The 22,631-nt window shown below is 43.2% G+C and overlaps 1 protein-coding gene across 5 annotated transcripts in view; it reads left to right on the forward strand.

The window, feature by feature from the left end:
* WDFY4 (WDFY family member 4) overlaps window positions 1-22,631 on the forward strand; it is a 362,573-nt gene that overhangs the window by 119,491 nt on the left and 220,451 nt on the right. For 3 of the 5 annotated variants that reach the window (XM_053667357.1, XM_053667359.1, XM_053667358.1), the window contains exons 14-23: window positions 2,838-3,052; window positions 4,293-4,387; window positions 5,296-5,533; window positions 5,943-6,019; window positions 6,756-6,977; window positions 7,627-7,805; window positions 12,992-13,226; window positions 14,377-14,522; window positions 15,551-15,662; window positions 16,339-16,529. In XM_053667357.1, the coding sequence (XP_053523332.1) occupies window positions 2,838-3,052; window positions 4,293-4,387; window positions 5,296-5,533; window positions 5,943-6,019; window positions 6,756-6,977; window positions 7,627-7,805; window positions 12,992-13,226; window positions 14,377-14,522; window positions 15,551-15,662; window positions 16,339-16,529 (1,710 nt within the window). The remainder of the gene's footprint in view (window positions 1-2,837; window positions 3,053-4,292; window positions 4,388-5,295; window positions 5,534-5,942; window positions 6,020-6,755; window positions 6,978-7,626; window positions 7,806-12,991; window positions 13,227-14,376; window positions 14,523-15,550; window positions 15,663-16,338; window positions 16,530-22,631) is intronic. The other 2 variants (XM_037167947.2, XM_037167949.2) reach the window with 1 other exon arrangement.

Consider the following 22,631-nt stretch of genomic DNA (forward strand, 5'->3'; position numbering starts at 1 on the left):
GAGTGGATAATGGGGGCAGGGAAGTATTTTCAGAAATTAAAGGGTACATGGACAAAACCAAGGGAGGGTAGGACTGAAACTGGGAGGTTGGGATGGCTGGGGTTGAGGGTTAGTGGTCAGGGGTAAATGCAGACAACTATAACTGAACAACAATAAAATATTAAATAATAATAATGAAAAAAGACAAAAAATCTAGAAACTGATGATTAACAATGTAAATATGTTTCATCATACAATTTAATCCTTGAAACATATATGCTACAAAACTGTGTTCAAGGCCTGTGGAAGAATGCCATCTTGTTAATTTCTGTTCCTTAGTGGTACATTCTCTTGACTGTCTCTGGGCAGAATGCCCCCAGAGATGGAAGGGTGAGGTAATTCTGAGCTAGGCTTTGGCCATACCATGTGACCTGGACAACTGACTTCTCTGGGCTCAGTGTTCTCATCAGTAAAATGGGTAAGTAATAGTATAATATCTCCCTTACAGGGCTCCTCACAGGGATTGTCTAATGTATACATGACAACATGCTTCATCTAGGGCCTGGCAGATCTTGAATATTATCATCACAGGGTAAAATTTGGCTCCCAAAATAGGTCTAGGTCCAGACTTCCTTACAACTCTAACAACTCCTTTGCACACCCCCTGTGCAAAGGGCTGTGTGATAACCCCTTTCCTCCCAGGCTGCATAAATTCTTTGCTAGAACATGTCTCCCACTGGGTGAGATTATTTTTAACCTGTCTTGCCTTGAGTCCATGATTACCTTGAAAGTAAGGACATATTCATCTTGAAATGCCTAAAACTTTGCCCAGATCTGGCATTGAAGAGGCAGTTAATGCTTGTTTGAGGAAGAAGAGGAAGTAAAGGAAGCAGGGAAAAACTTCAAGAAAGCTTTCCTGGGGGACACATGTGGATGAAAGATGGTCTGGAATTCGATGGGACTGGAAGCTCATCCTTATTAGATAAAGGTTATTCAGGTAAGGGTCACCAAGGACCATGTATAAAGGACTATGGACAAAACCAAAGGAGGGTAGTATTGAGGGTGGGAGGTAGGTGTGGGTGGAGTGGGGGAAACTGGTGGTGGGAGAATGAAGACACCTGTACTGGAACAAAATTTTTAAAGAAGATAATTCAGTAAGAACCTCTATGGTTATCCCTGGCTTTATGTTGGTGGATTAACCTAGAAGTCATTGTCCTAGATATTCTTTTTCTTGAAACCACAATCTAGGGCAAAGGTGAGCCATATGAAAATCATGCTAGTACCTCACTTTGGGTTGGTTCCCTGGAGGTGGAAGGGAACACTTGCACCCTTGCCCAAGACAAGGGTATATGTGATAGGATTCATGGAAGGAGAGATACAGGGGTAGGGGAGGAAGAAAACAGGCTGGTACAGGAGAAAGACCTGAGTGGAGATGTGCTGTCAGCTGAAATATAACTTCAGCTTGAGCCCATGGAGGCTCAGAGTTATACCACAGAGGCTAAAGGGCACAAACTCATTGTCTATAGTCTGAGGTATGTGTGTGTATATGAACAAATGTATGGGGGGGAATACATAGACCATGGGCAAAGCACCATTCACTGAGGGAAGGGCATTCCTGCAGAAAAGGGACAGCTGTGAATGGGATGCTTACCCAGAAAGTGGGTCTGGGTGGGACCCCCATAGTATTCGCTGAAGGAAAAACTAAATAAAATTAATTTAAAAAAGAAAAAAGATGTAACTGGTTTCCCTCTCACTTCAGATAATATTTTACTCAACAGTAAAAGAATGTGGATGTCCTCAGAGGTTTTGTAAAGAAAACTCCCCCACTCTCTACCATCATTTGTATATCTAGGGATATCTGGGGATTCCAGATATTTGTCTTTTTATGAATGAAGATTGTCAAACAAAGTATTCTACTTGGCTCAAATGTTTACTGAGCCAACTCTTGCACTCTGTTCTGTGAGCTTCCAAGAGGTAAAGATAGTAAAGTGATTCGAAATCTAATAAGGGGAAGATAAGAACATGTCTGTATGTATGTCAGGAAGTGCTTAAAATGGAGAGCAGGGCAAAGGACAGTTGGAGGCTGGTGGGGAGGGAGATGACACCTGGGGGATGATGTAGGGGTGTCACCAATAGCTTCCCCTAGAGCCATGACTCCAGCTGGCCTGCAAACACTGTGCATGTTTCCATATGTGATGACAAAGAGGGCTGGTCTGCCATGGCCAGCAGGACATGGGTGATATTTCCTGAGGCCTGCACTCCCAGGCCAATTCCACTTTCAAGGACAGGGGGTGCAAACTCAAATGCAGGACTGTTTAGTGAGGCCAACCAGCGGGGGGTGGGGATGTGGGCCCCACCAGAGGATATAGCCACTGCCCAGCTACACTGCTTCTTGACAGATACAAGACTACCAACCTGCCCCACCAGGTGCTTTCTAACTTTTGCAAGAAACCACATGTGTAGATATTTATGTGAAGTCTCCGGACTTACAAGTTTTAGCAATGAATTCAGAAATTACTTCAACATTATGTGGGTTGACAACCACTCATCTCTGGGGCAGATGTGCAACTTCACCTGCCTGTTTTCAGTCTCTGTTTTAGGCCATCTGCCTCTGTGGTATCTGATCCCGGTGGCTCCTCTTCTCCTATAAACTGGTGTCCAGGGTTCAGGGCTTACTGCTGCATCTGAGGAGGGCACATCTGAGGCTATCTGAGACAAACGGGAGTACAGTGAAAACAGGCTGTGGTGGGTGCAGTCTCTGGGCCCCACAACCAATTCAAGGCCTATTTGGGAGCCTGTCAAAGTTGCTACCAAACATTCTGTCCTCAAGGACTTAACACAGGCTTTGTGGTTCTTAGCTTTCCAAGGAAATCCAATGCTCCATGGCCAGTCACATCCAGTCCCTGGTGAAGTCAGAGAAGAACCGTCAGGTCATGTGTGAAGCGGGGATGCTGAGGACCCTCATGACCTCTTGCCACCAGGCCCTGACTACCAGCAGCAGCTTCCTGCACTCTGGCCTCATCAGGATTTTTGAAAAGCTTGCTTCTCAGGCCATCGAACCAGATGTGCTAAGGTATCCTGTGCTGCTCATAAAATGCTGCTGAGTGCCTGATGGCTGTGCTCACACACAGTTGGCAGGAGGAGTGCACAGGATAGGTGTCCCCATTCCCTTCCACCATCCAGGGAGGAGCCTTGAGACTATGTGGGACTGTTTAGTGAGACCATGTATAAGGGCCTACAAAGCAGACAGAGGCCCTCCCATGAGTTTCTGGTCTCAGGGAGAGGGGACAATGGTCAAAGGGTCCTGTGACCATTATACCCTCTCAGGGTATAATAGAGTAGTGCTGCAGGAACACTTGGTGGACATGCTGGAATTGCTTGGAACTGGGAGAACCATTATTGGGAGATTAGGAGTAAAGAAGTGGAGCTTCAAGGAAGCCCACTGGTGAGTCCTGAGACCAGGAGAGAAGGGAACCCAGCATGGAAAAACATTCTGTGAGTGGGTAGGGCTGAGAGAGGCTAGACTGCAGGGAGTTCAGCTGGTGCGCAAGGCAGAGGCTGGGATTCCAACAAGGAGGATGAGAAAGGCTGTGCCATTGCAGCCTATGGAGGCCTTCCTGCTGGCAGCCCCTCCATGAACCACAGCTTCCCTGGAGAGCCACAGTAGGGAGGGAAGAGGCATGAAGCAGAGCAGACACAGGAGACAAAAAGGCAGAGGAAAGAAAGGCTGCAGGAGGGAAGTCAAGAGTCTTCTGAGTATCTGTGCCTGGGCCACCCCACCCAGGCACCATAGTGGAGGGAGGACAGTGTTCAAGGGTCAAGTGCCTCCCAAGCCTCCACTGGTACACAGGACCAAGTATAGAGGAGATGGAAGATAAGTCTTCTAGTTGGCAAACACGGGACTTGGGCCAGGCTAGCCTCTTTCTGCCTCCAGTATGCCTACTGCCAGACAATACTACCATACTTAATTTGGATGTTTAGTAAATTCAATTAGAAACTTATAAAGAATGCTTGTCAAAGTTATTTTTCAACAAATTTCTTTTCCTCTCAGGGTATAGTCTGAGGATACTAGCTGGTCACTGGTTATGTCAACAGCATCTAAAAATTTAAAACTCATCAACTGTCCAGGCTGGATGCTGGGAGAGGAATGGCTTGCTTCTGTGTGACTTGAGGAAGGGTTTCCAGGAAAAGAGAAGAAAGCTGGGTGGGGGATCAGAAGCACTGGGATGCAGAAAAGTGTTCAGACAAAGCTGGAGAAAACTGCCCATGAAATCTCTTCTTCATTTGTTTCTCTCATATGTTATGATATTCAGACAGTTTCTAGGTCTTGGAATTCCCCCACCTCCATCAGCTGTGATGAAAATACCCAATTCTTCTCGTGTGCATGGAGGGGACTCTGGATGCTCAGGTGAGGACAGAGAAAAGAACAGGGGAAGGTTAATGTAAATTGAAAGAACATATACATTCCTTGTAAGGGCTCATTTACAACAAATGGGGAGCAGACAGATTTTGAAAATGATTTTGCCTGCTGCTCAATGGGGCAAATGAGGAAAAGCAGAGGTCCCCCCAAAGAGACCAAATTTCTAAGGATAAGGACCACCCTCTCACTGCTATATAAGGTAGGTGAGGGTGAGCATGCACTTGAGCCCTTTGGGCCCAGATCACAGAACAGATGGAGTACCCAGTGCAGCTTCTGGGCAAAGGTGAACAGCAATGGATTTCTGCATAACTCACAGCTCAGAGGGTGTGGTGGTCAGGAGGCCAAAGCACTTGGTGTATCCCCTTGAATCAGTCCTGACACCTGGAAGGATACTGGTCCAAGGAAATGACTTGGAGAAAAGAAAGCTCTGCATGCACTAAATGTAAGGTCATATAGAACATTAAGGCAAGGAGTCCCAACTAGAGAGTGAGAATGGAGTGAGGCTTGGGCTGGCAGCCAGAGGTGGGAGACAAGAGCTTTTAAGGAAACAGGATATTGTGAAAAAGAGTGGAAAGTCGGTGAGCCAGGACAAAGCTTCAGTGAGTGACTACCATTGAAGCAAGCCAATCACAGAAACAGGAAGAGGGGGCATATGGAATTAAAGGGAGATGTTTCAAGGAGAAGCTCATCTTCTCCTTAGTTTAACATTATCAGAATCAGCAAAGAGCCCAGCTAGGAGGACCCAGGAGAGCTCCCCTACCTGGGGCTAGGAAATAAATGCATAGTGACTCTCCAGGGCCCTCCTTCCCAGTGGCAGAAATGTCAGGGCTGTTGTCAGAAGAGGGGTGCAAATACTTTGAACAAAGACACATCTCTTCTCTGGCTTTCTACCTTAGGGTCACAGGCAGTGGCACCAGTGACTGCTGAGGGTCCTGCAGGAGCTGCTCGGGATGCCAGCCCATGTCTAGCAGTTGCACAGGCCCACAGGCCCTCGGGGCTGTTTCAGAGCTCCACCACTGCCCTTCAGACAGCACTGAGTCTCATCTCCATGACCTCTCCGCGCAACCTGCAGCCTCACAGGGCTGCTCTGGCTCCATCGTTTGTGGAATTTGACATGTCCATGGAAGGTTATGGGTATGACAGTCTTTGTATACTTAAAACATACTTGATTAATTTCCTAAGGCCTCAGATGAGTTATGTTGATTATAAAATTGTAGTTCCCATCAGTTCTCATACTCAGCAGTGAACTATGTCTGGGCTGTGCACACCCCATCTACTCAGTGGCTTCTCAGGGCCAGTGTCCTCAGCTGTGTAGGGCCTGGACCCTCCTTCCCCAGGCATGTCTGCATTCTGGAATGTTCTCTCTTCCAGCCTCCGGTTTGGATTCCTTTTCTAGGACCATGGTACCGATATCAGCCACTTTCTATTGCTGGAATCTCTTGGTTTAAGAGAAAGTGAGGCCTCTGCAAAAAGACAGAGAGGAGTTGTCACAAAAAAGAGGTTGCCTTGAGCATCAATAATCTGAGACACTTTCTGTTTCCAGGTGTTTATTCATTCCAACCCTGTCTACGGTTATGGGAACCAGCACTGAGTACTCAGTCTCTGGAGGGATTGGGACAGGTGGGTGCTTCCCAGGGGTTTAGCTCAGCTGGGCTTTCCTCAATTCTGCCAGGGGGAATAAGCATGAGTTCTACATTGATAGCCATTCAGAAACAAGCTTGTCCTTGGCTCATGTAAGGATCAGCACAGGCCTTGGTATACTTTGCAATGTTGTCTTCAGCTGACAAACAAGCACCCTCTGTTAGGAGAACCAGGGTTTCTATGGGAACCTGGGTGCTGAGGAGCCATTCTATTCAGGGCACATCACTGTAGGGCACCAAGTCCGATTCTGCTCATTCACTGAGGACAGTGGGCCCTGCCTGTACTGCCAACCCTTTTCTGAGGTGGAAGGGCATGGATTTCCTTAGAGCGGAGCATTCTCCCTGCAGGGTTTAGCTGTCTGCCCAATGTAACACACTGCCTGGCTTTAGATCAGCTGACCAGTGAGCCAAATGGTGGCAGGCCTCAGGGTTGTGTCCCCTCTCCACTCCCTTGGCAAGGCAGCATGAAGTAATGGTTAGGACACAGTTGGGAAGAGTGTTTGAGGATCTAGGCTCATGTCCTGGTGAGAAAAGGACTTTTCCTGAGAGTATAAGTAATAACACAAGAGCATCCTACTGGGTATAGTCAATATAAAGTGGGCATGAGTCGGGGAGGTGCAGTAGGACCACTCTGGGTGAAATCAGAGCCATAGCTTATCTGGATAATCTTCCACAACAGGACAAATCCTAAGCACATGCTCGTGTTCTGACCACAGGTGCTGCCAGATCCTTCCCTCCACCTGGGGGCCTGACCTTTTCCTGCTGGTTCCTCATCAGCAGACATGGCAGGGTCACAGAGGGCCACCCACTGCGCTTCCTAACCTTGGTGCGCCACCTGGCCAGGACAGAACAACCCTTTGTCTGCTTCTCTGTCAGCCTCTGCCCAGAAGATCTCTCCTTGGTTGTGTCCACAGAAGAGAAAGAGTTTCAGCCACTAGGTAAGGCAGTGTGAATCAAAGCTAGTATCGCTTACATTTGGGGACACAAGACTAAGTCCACAGATCTTGGCACAAAGAGCCTGGGAACCTTACTCTCCTTCAGTAGTGTTAAGAGCAAGTCGCAGTATTGCTCTCACAGGCTGGCTCTCTAAGCTGTCTGGCATGTGATGACCTTAAGTGGCCTGAGATGGCCTAGCTCAGTGTATCCCAGCCACACTTCTCCTTCTAGTGGGCCCTGAAAGTGTCACTTTCACAGTGAAACATGAGAAGGCCCAGAGGATAGCTTGGCGTTTTTGACACACAGCACAACTGTCCTTTCCTCACTGCAAGGACTTTGCCAGCAAATGTGCATCACTATGGAGGCAGTCTGGTGTGGTGTAGACCTGAAGTTTGAACCCTGGCTGTGTGACCTTGGGCAAGTTACTTAACCTCTCTATAACTCAGGGTTGTTATGGAAATGAAATGAGCTGATATTTGTAACAAACCTGAAAATAATGTCAGACACAAAGCATGACCTCAGCAATGATAACTATTGTTGTCATCATTTTGTGAGTAGGGACATAGCCATGGCTCCTCTGGCATGAGGCCCCATTCTCCTGCTTGCCACAGCATGAAGTCACATGTGAGTTTGGAGTTTTTTCTTTTTCAGATGTCATGGAACCTGAAGATGTTTCTGAGCCCTCTGCGGGACGCCAGCTTCGGGTCAGGTGTGGCCAGCTCCTGGCTTGTGGTCAGTGGCATCACCTGGCTGTGGTTGTCACCAAGGAAATAAAAAGAAATTGTACCATTTCCACCTATCTGGATGGACAGGTCATTGGCTCAGCCAAGGTGAGATGGTTCCCCAGCTGTGCTTGCTCCTCCACCATGCCTCTGGGCCACACCTTGCTGGGTGGCCTTCCTTCAGCTATGGGTTTTCTTGGCAGTGGGGTTTGTATCTAGTGAAATCCTTTTGTTGTCCAGAACACATGACTAAACTCAGGAACAAAAAGGACATCTTTAAAAAATGTAATAAAGGTCACACAACTGGGGCAGAAGTTAAAATGCAGAAACAAGAATAGTCATAAGATAATATGTTTCCAGAGTAAAACACACACACACACACACACACACACACACACACACACACACACCCCTTTTTACATTTTAAGATATGAATTCCCCAGGGAGGTCTGAGCAGGGCCAAAGGTTGACTTTTCTAAAAGATTTCCTGGTGGGTCTGATGCAGCTGGTCTGAATTTTGCACTACACATAAGAGCAAGGTATAAAGACACCAACACATCTTGCCAGATTTAGAGAAAGAATGATCAGGAAAGGACAAATCCCCTGCTTAGAGAAGGTAATGGAGTGTGAACACATATTTGGAGGAAGCTTCTCATCACTAGCATTTAGACACCTGAAGTCCTGAGGCATAAGGGAGAGGAAGCTAGGAGATGAGGGGCCCGACAGTTGTGTTCCCACAGCCACTGGCAGAGAAACCAGAGAGGTGAGGGTTCAGAAGACCAGAGCGGGCAGGTTCCAGAAAGAGTATTTTAACCTAGGCTGCATTTTTGAGTCACATGGAAAGTCTCACAGGCTACATCCCAGATCAGTTACTGCAGAACCTCTGCGGGTGGAATAATGTTGTAATGTTTTTGAGGTTCCCTGGATGATTCTAATATGCAGCCAGAATGGAGAACCTTAGCTTAATAAGGTATCTCCATATCAATAGTACTGACATATGAGGACAGATAATTTTTTGTTGTGGGGGCCCATTCTATATATATTAGGACATTTAGCAACATCTATGGGTTTCCTTAGATGCCATAGCCTGTCCCTCTTCCCAGTTGTGACTATGAAAAATATCTCCAGATGTTTTCAGATGTCTGCTTTAGGGGCGGGGTAAGGCAAAATCACCCAGCTTGAGACTGATTAGGTTACAACAACCTAAATTCTATAGAACACCTAAAGATAAATTTGATGCTATCTTTTGGTAAAATTATGTTATAAAAACAAATGTCACTGGTAATTGGAATGATTTGGCAAGAGAATAAGAAAAACAGGTTCTCTAAAACAGAGTTAGCTTTTATTTCCAATCACTAACTGTACTAGTCCTTCCTTCCCTCCCTCATTACTTATCTATTGAGCAGTTATGATTATGTATTAAGTATTGGTCTAGGTGCCAGGAACTGTCCATGCCCACCAGTCAAATACCTCCAGGACTGTGCATATAGTACAAAACAAAAGTTAGACTTATTGAGGTTGCTGTAGCAAGAGATTCCTTACCTCACAGATTATAAGGAGTTAAAAGAGCCTTACATAGGATTTTGGCTTCTTTTAGGTGATTTTGGGGAGGATTCTGAATGGGTGCTATCAGAAAGAGAGGCCATTTGGTGTCTGTGTATGTTCAGCACTCTACCTAGGGAATGGGGGAAATGGAGCAGGGCCAGAGCTATCGCTGGAGAGGAAGCTATACTCACTGCTGTTAGCCAGCATGGTGTCTTTTTAAAAATCTGTTTAGGCATGATTACGGAGCGGACTTGTTTTTGTCTTTTTGTCCCCCACAGATAAGTTGCTATTCTGTAAAATAGTTCATGTACCTTGAGTCTAAGAGTGTGTCCTGTTGGTATTTGGACCGGCCTTGCATCTAGCCAGGGCCTGGCACACAGTAAACATGCAATAAACACTTGGGGGATTTCACTGAATTTACAGCCATAAAGTATAACATGGACAGGCTAATACTGTAGTTGACTGAATTGATACACGGATGAACATCATACCTCACAGGACAAGCTGAACCAGTCAGTCAGCAGGGTGGTTGGGAGTGATCTGACACCATGGTATACACCAAATATGCCAAAATATTCTATGGAGAGTGGCCAAGGCCCAAGGCTGAGGGACTTGACTTTCCAAGGTGATCTCAAGAAATTGGTAGTGATATCTGAGATAAATATAAAGGCCTGTGTTTAGATGCAAATATCTGCTGGGCAAGGATAATATGGGAGAGCTTGGGCTGGGATTGATGCAGTTTAACAATTATTCTCAAATATAAGAGCCTTTGATTTAATTTCTAAGGGAAGATAAGCTAAATTTAGAAAGATGACAGCCTGAATTGAACAAAGTAATGTGGGAGCAATTTAAAACACCTTAATTTTACAAGTTATTCTGAATGGTGCAATAAGAATTCACAATAGGAATTTAGGAAGAAAGGGGCAAGCTGGATTGGAGGGATGGGGCAGAGCTTCAGTGTGAGAGACAGAGAAGTCTCTGCCTGGCAGGGTGGGGAAGGAAAGAGGGAGCACCATGGATCCTACTCTAGGGAGGTCTGCTGGCTGGATACTTGGTTTATTTTTATTTGAAAACCTCATTGCATTGGTAGGGAAAATATGTATGAAAAATATATGACCTCTCATTTATAAAAATATGTATTTACACACATGTTAATAGATACAGTGATTTTATGGTTCTCATAAAAATAGTATCAACATATTTAGAAATAACTGAAAAATGAAGAAAAGAAAAAAGATTACCTATATTCCTTCTATCTTACCATAGTTTGTAGTTTCTTTCAGCTTTTTCCCTTTAATAAATAGTTGTAACTTTATTATACAAAAAATTTTATATACTATTTAGTTAACTTATACTATTATTTAAAAATTATCTACATGGACTTTGAGTTATTATTTTTTAAATTTGTGATAATGAGTTAATTATATTTCTTTTATTTTATTGAAATTTTTCTTGAGATAATTGTAAGCTAAAATGTAATAAATAATAGCTAGAAACCTTGGCACCTTTTACCCAGTTTCATCTGATGATAACACCTTGCAAAATTAGAGGACAATATCACAATCAAAATATTGACATTGCTATAATGTACTAATTTATTCATATTTCACCAGTTCTACTTGTATTGTGTCTGTGTATTTAGTACCATAATTTTATCATATGCATAGCTTCCTACATCTGCTACTACTGCTAAAATACAGAGCATTTCTGTTGCCACAAGGGTCCTGATGTTGTCCTTTCATAAAAGTTATAACCACACTTAGGTTCCTTCCAGCACTTGGCTATTGTAAATTGTGCTGCTATGAACATTGGGGTGCAGAGGTTCTTTTGGATTGGTGTTGCAGGGTTATTAGGGTATAATAACTGGATTGTTTGTTTTTTTACTGTTGAGGTTTAAGCATTTTTAAAAAATATATTCTAGCCCTGGCTGGTGTGATTCAGTGGATTGAGTGCCAGCTTGTGAACCAAAGGGTCACTGGTTTGATTCCCCGTCAGGGCACATGCCTAGGTTGCAGGCCAGGTCCCCAGTGGAGGAGGGGTGGGCATATGATAGGCAGCCACACAGTGATGTTTCTCTCCCTCTCTCTAAAAATAAATAAATAAAATCTTTAAAAAATATACCCTAGATATACTAGTCCTTTGTCAACTATGTAATTTGCAAATGATTTTTGCCAGTGTATATAGCTTGGCCTTAATCCTCTTTCACACTGACTTTTTCAAAGCCAAAATTTTATTTTAATCAAATATATTTTTTCAGTTTTTCTCTTACAGTTCCTTTTTTTGGTGTCAAGTCTAAGAACTCTGAGCCTGAAGATTTTCTCCTATGCCTTTTAAAAGCATTTCTCAGTTTTAAATTTTACATTCAAGTTTCTGATCAATTTTGCATTAATTTTTGTGTAAAGCATGAGTTTTAGGTCTATGTTTATTTCTTTACCCATGAATGTCCAGTTTTACCAGCACTGTTTGCTGAAGATGCCACTCCTCCACCATTGAATTACTTTTGAACCTTTGTTAAAAATCAGGCATATATCTTTTCTTTTATTTTTAAAGATTTTTTGTTTGTATATTTATTTTTAGGCAGAGGGGAAAGGAGGAAGAAAGAGAGGGAGATAAACATCAGTGTGTAGTTGCCTCTCAAGTGCCCCTTGCTGGAGACCTGGCCCACAACCCAGGCATGTGCCCACATTGGGATTTGAACTGGCAACTCTGGTTCACAGGCTAGTGCTCAATCCATTGAGCCACACCAGCCAGGGAGTTGGCATATTTCTATAGGTTCATTTCTGGATTCTCTATTTTAGTCCATTGATCTGCATGACTGTCCTCCTACCAATAGCATACTCTCTTAAATATTATAGCTATATAATAAGCCTTAATATTGGATAGACTAGTACTTAGCACTTAGTTTCTCTTTTTCAAAAAAAATCTATTTGTTTAAGCCATTCTAGAGCCTGTATTTTTTCATGTAAAATTTAGAATTAGCTTGTCTGTCTACAAAAAGTCTTCTGAGATTTTGATAGAATTTCATTAAACCTGTAGATCATTTTGGGGGGAAAGGATACCTCTATTATGTTAAGTCTTCTTATCCAGGAATATGGTATGTCTCTTCACTTATATAGGTCTTCTTTGATTTATTTTATCATTCTTTTGGAATTTTCAGGATACAGATATTATTAAACATTTCATTTTATTTTAAGCAATTGTAAATGGTACTGTTTTTAATTGTAGTTTTGCATGTTCATTGTCAGACTTGGAATGCAGTTGATTTTTGTGTGTTGATCATGCATCCTGTGACCTTGCTGAATTGACTTCTTAGCTCTGGGATTTTAGTTTTAGTTTCTGTTTTTTGGTATATTCCTGACACTTCCTACATGGATGTGTCATTTACAAAGAGAGAGAGTTTTATTTCTTTCTTTCCTATCTACATATCTGTAATTATTTTCAGTACATGAAATTAATGTCAGTCCTGGAATGTAGGTTCTTCTTGGATGACTGGAACAAAAAGATGAATGTTTCATGGGCTTTCAGTGTTCTTTTCAAATTTGTTCCCAAAGGGATAGTGTCACCCTTTTACTCCTACCAGCATTTTATAACTGTTTTTGGTACATTTTTCTCAGCTTTGAGAGTCATCTTTTTATTTTAGGTGAAATAAGTTTTTACTTTGAGGGGAATATAAAGTACATCATTTTATATCCATATATATTTATTTAATTAATTCCAAATTTAACCACCTTCCATCCTTTTTATTTTAGCAGATGTTATATATTCAGGCCTTACCAGGACCTTTCCTTTCAATGGATCCATCATCATTTGTGGATGTTTATGGATATATCGCTACCCCTCAAGTATGGAAACAGAAGTCATCATTAATATGGCGACTTGGCCCTACATACCTCTTTGAAGAAGCCATCTCAGTGGAAACTCTGGAAGTTATTAACAAACTTGGCCCAAGATACTGTAGCAACTTCCAAGCTGTGCATGTTCAAGGTTGGAGTGTTTTAATTTATAATTATCTTACTGATTTTATTTTAAAACTAGACACCCATTTATTTATAGCACATTTATAAAGAATAGAATCAACACAGGTCAGTTATTGGGGAAGACCTCTGTAATTGGATCATTATATATTTACAACGCAACAGAAATGTCACAAAAAGGGGAACTGACAATATCCTTCATCTTTCAGCTTCAGAGCACATAATGGAGAAGAGTGGGTGGGTAACACCGTCAGCAAAGAAAGAGAAGAGAATGAGATAAATGAGTTATATTCCTTTTAATGAGGGAGCGTTTTAACTAAAGTATACTGTTGTTTTCAATTATTAAACAGGCAGACAAAACATCCACATTTTCATTATTGATTGTTGGCCGCTCCAGCAGGGAGCATCGCTCTTTGTGCTCCATCAAGTTAAGGGGGTCAGCGCCCATGTGGGAAAAATGATAAGTGCATCTATGTACAGAAGTCTTGTGTATGAAGAGCAATGAAGAGCTGTTGAGTGTTTCCTTCTCTAGGTCCCAGGTCTTTTTCAAACTTATTTCCTCTGGCAAATTGCACTGGTCAGAACAATGTGACAGGTGAAGTCTATAACCAAAGTTTCACTGACTCTCTGGTCTTACCATGCTTCTCAAGTCAAATATGTGGCTCTCCTTGATGCAGGGACCAGAGTGCTAATTCCAAGGGGGATGTTTCCCATGGATATTCAGTTCACTGAAAATCTTAGGACTTTCAGTCCAGCCTGTCCCTCAGTTTTTATAAATAAGCTTTCTTATCATTTGTCATTTTGGTTTGGGGAGCAAGATTACCTCCTTGATAGGCGTTTCAAGTCTACTAATAAGCCTCTATATTAGAGGCTTGGAATGCCTCTATAATTATGGTAGAATTAGCATTGTGAGATTTCTCCATGATTTTTTATAAGTGTTAAGGAAACACAAGTAGGGGCAAAACATGAGACATATGAGCATTCAACACACAAGCATACAAAGTTAAAACCTGTAACCACATAGCAACATACAATAAAACAAGATACCAAAATTCTCTGGATGATTACTTTGCCATATATCAGTAGACATTTACTTTTATGAGGGCTGATTTTCTTCTCCATACAGTGAGAATAGAAATAATTGAAGTTTGTTGATTTAGGTGAGGGCACTGGCACAGAAGGAGCACCCCTGGTTGCAGAGGAAAGAGTTTCCTTTGGCCTTCACGTAGCCAGCTCCTCTACCACCAGTGCTGTGGACATCAGAAACACATACAATGAGGTGGACAGCCGCCTGATTGCCAAAGAGGTATGCCTTCAACATCACTTGCTGCCTTCAGAATCATGATCTTATGGCTTGGTGTTCAGTTTTTCATGACCGAGTAAATGATAATGTTTGCACATGTGGAGGTGAATACATACAGGAGTGCTCCCTACTTCATTTATTAAAGTATTCTATGACTCCTCACCCATTAACTTCCCCCAAGACTAACCCTTTTATTTGTAATTGCTCAGAAAGGAAAATAGATGCTCTTCACTCTTCATGGTAGAGCTAGAACAAACAGAATATTTAAAAACCTTTGTGACATGGAGAGCACTAGGTAGCTTCCCTTTTTGGAGTGCTGCCAACCCCCGCACATTTATACAGCAGACTGTCCTGTGAATTGCTCTGTTTATTTTAAACAATGAACTTATGAAACAGCAAGCAGACATGTCTGTAAGTGAAAATGCCATTAGATGCACTATTCCCTAATTCCTGTGTAAGAACCCTTTGCGTACTGCTGATGAATTTTGGCTGATGTCTTTCCATTCTCTCCACCTTCCCAGACATAGGGCCACCTCCCTTTACTAAAGACAAGGGGTCAGGAATTAAGTTCTATTGAGCTCCAAAGAAGTGCCTCCCTGGGAGAGTTCCTACTGATGGAGGATGCCAGGATTCTCATTTCACTTGCTCTCTGAAACCAGATAGGCTGAGGCTTGCAGAGACTGGACAACCCTAGCCTGGGAATAAGGCAATGCTGGTCTTTGTAGCACTGTCCACCTCCAGGTGTCCTAGGACCCCTCTCGCCCCTGTTAGCTCCTCACTGTGAGTATGTTGGACACTAATGGCACAATTGTAACCAAAGCTGCTCCTTCAATTAAGCCACAGCTTAAGAGACACAACACAAGAATCTGAATTTTGGTTTCAGTCTGCCTGTCATTGGTTCTATTATTATTCATTTACTGAGCACCAGCACTGGGCCAGGACTTGGGGTGCCTATCCTCCAGGAACTTATAAATAAGACCTCTTCCTTTACAGAAAAGAATTTCAGGACTAACTGTTACCAATTTCTCTAGATGAACATTTCATCCCGTGACAATGCCATGCCCGTGTTCTTGCTAAGAAACTGTGCTAGCCATCTCTCGGGTTCTCTTCGAACCATTGGAGCTGTGGCTGTGGGCCAATTGGGTATGTCAGGCCATGAACTTTTTCTGTTATTTGGGAAGAAGCGTTTGCAGATATCTTCACTTGTGCAGCCTGGAATTCTGAGTGGCAGTCAGTTCAGAGCTTGTTGGTCAGTGAGGGAAGAGTTGGTAAGATAAACCTACTGGAGAATTAACTTCCCACACTGAATGATGTCAGCTCACTTCGCTGCCTATGACAGTTGGTGGTGAACTCAGTTACTAGCAAGACTGGCATCTATGAACAATGGAACCCATCTAGTGAGCACAGTATGGTCTTGTATAGAAGCATTGGTTTTTGGAGTGAAAACAGTAGCCAGTTACCATCAAAGCAGTGAGCTGGTGCAAGTACCCAGCCCCACAGGATCTAGAGAGCAAAGGGTGTCAGAAGAGCCAGCACAGACTGAGGGTCAGATGGCATCTAAAGCATCTGGCTCCTCCCATACTTTAGACTGAGATAGAGGGGAGTGGTCTGAAATCCCTTGGGGTATTTCAGCCTTTGGTGACACAGGAAGGACTCAGAGTAGCTCCCTCCTCTTCCTTCTAGCCTGTCCCATGTGCACGGGCTCCTTTGCTAAGAGTGGTGAGTGGCTCTGGCAGCTCATTTACCCAGTATGCTATTGGGAACTTTTCATTGCAATGAAGCTCTGACTACTGATGGAATGCTCTTTTGTCCCACACAGGGGTAAGGGTGTTCCACTCCAGCCCTGCTGCCAGCAGCCTGGACTTCATTGGTGGGCCTTCCATCCTCCTGGGCCTCATTTCCTTAGCGAGAGATGACCACACCATGTATGCAGCTGTGAAAGTCCTGCAATTAGTCTTGACCAGCAATGTCATGTGTGACCGCCTGATGCAGCACATCTGTGGGTACCAGGTAATCCAGCCCTTCCCTCTGAGTCTCTGACTCCCCCAAGGAAAAGGGAGGAGCTTCTCTTGCTCCAGTGGATATTCCCTCCACAGTGACTTCTGGAGAAGGGAAGCCTAAAACCCCTGGGTCCTGAGACTCTGGAGACTCTGGCCCACAGAAGAGAGTCAGGTGACAGCCAGCCAGGAAGACACTTTGATCTAGATGGGGATGCATATCTGTCTGTGTCTACCAGCAACTTTTACTAACAAATTCAAGAATCATTCATTGTCCTCCACTGTGTCTGGCGTGACGGCCAAAGAGACTAGGCCATGAAGCCAAAGTATGAGGTTTGAACCCACCTTACCCTTTAACTTGCTATTTAATTCTGGGTGAGTTACTCAGCTTCTCTCTCTCTGTTTCCCCACCTCTGTGATACAGACTCTTGTGCCTCCTGTATCATGGGGCTGCAGGGAGGACTAAATAATTTAATACAAGTGGAGGACTTAGAATTATGTCTGGTCCAGAATAAGTGCCCTGTAAATGTTCAACCCCTTTAGTCCTTAATCTCTCTGTTTCTCAGGGTTCCCATATGTAAAATGGGGATTATAACAGCACCTACTCTGTAGTGTCGTGATAATTGAGTTAATATGTGCTGAGTGCTTAGAAAAGTGTCTGCTCAGAGTGTCTGCTGTTTGTGTTCACTGTGACTGTTATTGCTATTTATTGTTCACAAAGTCAGATGACACTGGTCATAGCCCTGGGGTACCTTCCTGAATGACTGGGAGGTAACCATGCAGGGAATCACCAGGAGCAGGCCTAGGGTGCAAGTCTAGACAAGGTCAGGGGCACAAAGGCCACAGTGTTTCTTCCTGGTGCAGGGGGGCTGGGAAAGAGCATCCCTACTCTTTGGCACCTAGGCCAGGGTCTGAGCAGAAGAAAGCAGTGTGATGTCACTTCTGGTACATTCTTCTCCCCTGGACTTCTGCATAGCTGAATAGAGGCCCCTTCTTCCTGCTGTTCCTCAAAACCACTGATACCAGGCACAGTCTGCAGTGTAGACCTGGTGATACTTCTCCCCTGTGTGCATTCTTCATAGGCATCAACAGCTAACACAACATTCCAGGCTCAGGATTCGTTTCTAAAGGCCTTCAAAACTGCCTGCCGACCTGTCCATCAACCTACCCCCAACCCAGCCAACATTTCCTGCCTGGAACTCCTACCTGCAAAATTGTGCACAGTTACATTTAGTTAAATGTACCATGTGACTTGGTGTACATGTACCCTGGGTTTAGAGTGCCACTCCTCTTTCCCAGGTACACTTATTTGTATCTTCCCAGCCCCTGAGCTAATTGTGTGGCCATCTCTGGCCTCCTGTGGCTCTGTGTGATACCCAGTGCTAACCATGCTCACACAATGCTGCTCTTCTCCACTAGACTGTGATTGTCTAAAGTCCTGGGCATTTACAGGAACTAGTACGAGGGACACATGGACATAAACTAAGGGGGGGTGGAAATGGGAGGGAGGTGGGGAGCACAGGGGGATGGGCTGGGATGGAAGTAAAAAGCAGAAACTGTACTTGAACAACAATTAAATAAGTAAAATTTTAAAAAGTCCTGGGCATTTCTTATTTGTTGCCAGAGTATTGCTGAGACCAAACAGATACTCTGTAAATATTTTGTTAGTAAGTGAATGGGTATACTTGGGTTTATATTAGAACTGAAAATTTGGGATTTTTTGGTATATGGAAGTTTTTTTAATTACTTAAAGTAATTGGATTTGTCCCAATTTAGCACTTAGATATTGGCTGTGGCTAGAGATTTTAATAATTATTATGAGCATTTTTTGTAACCAAAAAGTTACAAAGCAATTTCTGTTGTCATGAGTATATCAAGAATGATGAAACTGGACAAATACCAAGATAATTTTAGTATAAACTTATTGTGTACCAGAGTCTCTTCTAGACCACCACACTCTGTGACTCAGTGGTAATGCAGCCATCTTCCCAGAAAGTCTGAGTACTGTAGAGAGCTGGGACTCTTTGTGCTCACTGCTGTCTCCTTACTGCCAAGTATAGAACCTGGAATATCATGTGTTCTTCACAAGTGCTTGTCACATGAACACAGTGCCTTGAGAGAAAGAATGTGCCACAGAGCTGCAAAGGTGGCTGATGTCACATAAAGGTGAGATGCCAAAAGATGTTCATTAAAAAGAAAGGCAATTGGAGGAGGACCAGGGCACTGGGTTAGCTGAGTTTATGGAGGAGATAGTAGAGGCAAGGAGCAGCCCACAGATTTACCTACTCAGTTCATGTTGACTGACTATTACCTAAGAGCCTGGCACTGTGCGAGGCTCAGGGAGACAAGTGAACAACATGGGTTTACTTTCTTCTTCTCTGGAACTTATTGTCTTAGTCTATTCAGGCTGTTATAACAAAATCACCATAAACTGTGTGGCTTATAAACAACCGAAATTTGTTTCTCACAGTCCTGTAGGCTGGGAAGTCCAAGATCAAGTTGCCAGCAAATTCAGTGTCTGGTGAGAACCTACTTCCTAGTTCATAGATGGACTCACAAGGTAGAAGAGGCAAGGGAGTTCTTTATAAGGACACTAATCCTACTAAAGGCTCTACTCTCATGACCTAATTACCTCCCAAAGGTCCCATCTCCTAATACCATGACATTGTGGATTAGGTTTCAACATATAAATTTTGTGGGGGCATAAACATGTATTTTACAGCACTGTCTAATGGGACAGACAGAAAAATATTATTATCACGAGACAAAGACTTCCAAATACTTCATGTGAGTAAAGAACCTATCAGATTCAGGGATTTATTGTACCTTTACAATGGTGCAGAAGGAGGAAATTTATAAAATATTCTTATGGCTTAAAAAAGAAACACTTCAAATATTTATGTCTTCATGGAAAAGCAGAAGGAGAGGCTAGGCAGTGGTGGTGGGGGGGAATCCCAGGTTTACATAAAGAAACAAGATTAGCATTATTTTTTTGTCTCCTTTGCCTCTTTATAAAGCAGTGCCCACATCCTACCTCATCCTTTTTTAGACACATTTTCTTACTTTCTTTTTCTTCATAACCTTCATGCCCAGTTGGCACAATCTATATGTGCTTGTGGTCTGCTTTGCCCCATAGACACAGGCTCCCTGAGGGTAGGACTGGTCTGCTTGCTCATTGCTGCACTTGAAGAGCAGATGGTGGGCAGCAGGTTTTAATAAAGATTTGTGGAATTAATCAGAGAATTATAATAAGGGTATTCAATTACACAGTTTGCTCAGGAGTGGATTTAATATTTTTTTTTAGATTTTTACTTTGTAAAAAGTAAAAAAATTACTTTAGATTTATTTGCTGATTTGTTGATTGGATGTGAGAGCACAATGAGAGGATAAATTTTTCTATTTGTTATTTCTATCAAACTTATTTATTATCCTCTTCTCAGACTAGGTGACATCCTGAGTTTTATAAGATAAATTTTCATAGCATGGTAAATAAGAAGACTGGCATTCCAGACTCACATAAAAAGTACACTTGAAGTTCTTCCTCATGGTTGGGTAGAGAGGGAGAGAAGGACCAGAAATCTGACACTCCAGGAAGCAGGGATTTTTAATTTGGAAATGATGAGTAATCATAGGAAGATTTGGGACAAGGAATGAAATGATTAATGCTTTAGAATGACTTTTGACACCAGTGTGAAGGATGAGTCTGAGGGGGAGATTGGAGTAGGAGAGCAAGACAGAACACTATATGCTGTGAAAACTGCATCCTGGAGAGACTGGGACCCTGAAGGAGTCTGGGAAGACAGCAAAGGGGAGCAGCTGGGGCTGTGTGAGACATCAAAAGTAAAATATCAAGTGGGATAGATGGCTCAAGCTCAGAGGGACAAGCTAGGCTGGAGGTATAAATGTGAGTTATTAATATCATCATGATGCTATTTAATTCAAGAAAATTGATGAAATAGTCAAGAGGAGTAGAGAGAATAAAGGAGAGGACTAAAGAAAAAGAAACAAAGAACTAATCATGTAGAGGTTAGAAATGATTAAAACTCAATGAAGGAGATTGAGAAGAACGAAGTAAGAGAAACTAAAGAAAAATTTGCCAAAGAATCTGAAAGAAGAAAGTATTTTGAGAAAGCCAATGTGGTTAACAGAACAAAGCAAAATAAGGAAATAGATGTCTCCATTGGACTTGGCAACTGAAAGTCACTGGTGACCTTTTTAAGGCAGATGGATAGGTGGAGGCAGCAACCAGGTGAAGGGGGTTGAAGAGAGAAAGTAAGGTGAGGATATAGAGTCCGTGTGGTCATAGTGCTTTCTAGAAATTTGTTAATGAAGAAGAGTAGCAAAATGGGGTGAGAGCTAGAGGGATTAAGGTTCAAGGGAGAAATATTTCAAGAAGAGAAATACTAGAGCACATATGTTGGTGGAAGTGATGAAGAGAGAGAGGGAGAGAGAGAGATGGGTAAAGTTAAAAGAAGAAAGTTATGTCAAGAAACAGTGTCCTTGAGAAGGTGAGGAGTGGGATTTAGAGGCCAGATAGGAGACCTTGATTGTGAGAGGAAGGAATGCAATACAGGCCTTTATTGATAAGGTGTTTGGAAAGTGAGAGTGGCCACGTCTGACAGTTTCATCTTCTCAGCAGAGTATGAGGTAAAGGGTTAGAAGGGAAGGAAGGTTGAGGAAGGAAGAAGAAATATCATTGACTTTAGGGCAAGGAAAACCAGATTGCTAGAAAAACAGATTTAGACTGCCAGGACAAATTGAGTACCCATTTCATATTTGACACTAATAATGTAAAATGAAACCAGCCAGCCTGAATGTGATTTTTCTCAAGCAATCTTTAGCCATCCTAATTATATTCTGATGGGGGAGGATGGAGTGGTCAGATTTCAGATATGTCAAAGAGTCGATAAGAACAATATAAGATATTGAGTATTTGATTATCACAATTGTCTTAGCAAGTTTGAACTGCTATAACAGAATACCATAGACTGTGTAACCTATGAACAACAGAAATTAATGTTCTCATAGTTCTAGAGGGTGGAAAGTTCATGATCAGGTGCCTGCATGGTCAGGTTTGGGTGAAGGCCCTCTTCTGGACTCCAGATGGCCAGTTTCTCACTGAGTCCTCACATGGCAGAGAACAGAGAGAGGAAGCAAGGTCTCTTGTAAGGACACTAATCCCATTTGTGAAGGCTCTACCATCTTAACTTCATCTAATCCTAACTACATCACAAAGGACCCACCTCCAAATATCATCATGTTGTGGGGTAAAAGTTTCAACCTACAGGTTTTGGGAGACACAAACATTCAGTCCATGATAACTAACAGGACTTCCCAATGGCACAATGAAAGAGTGTGTCTGAGAGGATATGGAGAAGGGAGGGATGTGTTACACCCATGCACAGGGAACTGAGCTGTGGGAAACCTGAGCTGAGAATTCAGATGGGATGAGTGAGAACCCAGTTACCAGTGGATGGCTATATAGCCTGACTTTTGTGACTGAGGCCAACAGAAACAGGAGGCCTAGAGTGATCCACCTTACTACTCTCTAAGACTGGTCTGGGCCATGGGGATTCCAGAGCCTCCCTCCTGTATGGGTGCCTGCATGGTGCTGGTTTCCCAGGGTCTGCACAGCAGAATGACATATCTGGTGGCTGCAACTGAAGTGATATTGGGTGTAACTGAGTTCATGGGTTGTTGGTGCCTTTCTGGTGATAGCAGCACTTATGGGATGGTTATGAATATAGGATCCATTTAGGTACATAAGAAGGAACACAGAGATGGTGGAGGAGACAGAGAGTGAGAGAGAGAGAGAGAGAGAGAGAGAGAGGGAGGGAGGCATTGAGGCATTCGGGAACACAGAGGAAGAGATTTAGGAAGAATGGCTCCCTACTGAGAAGGCAAGTCACATAGGTACAGAATGGTGGCCACTAATGGGGAAGCAACCACAGGAGTTGGCACATGTTTTTTCTTCTGAGCCCACAGGAACAAGGAGGTAGCCCTGAAGAGCAGAGGGGTTCAGACCAGGCTTACCAAAGATGATGGGACAAGCAGGTGGGGAACAGAGTCCTGACACTACACTCATGTGGAGACTGCTTCCTGTTTTAACCTTTCC

Source organism: Artibeus jamaicensis, unplaced genomic scaffold (assembly GCF_021234435.1).
Source record: "Artibeus jamaicensis isolate MK-2021 breed Jamaican fruit bat unplaced genomic scaffold, CSHL_Jam_final contig_468, whole genome shotgun sequence".
Taxonomy (NCBI): Eukaryota; Metazoa; Chordata; class Mammalia; order Chiroptera; family Phyllostomidae; genus Artibeus; species Artibeus jamaicensis.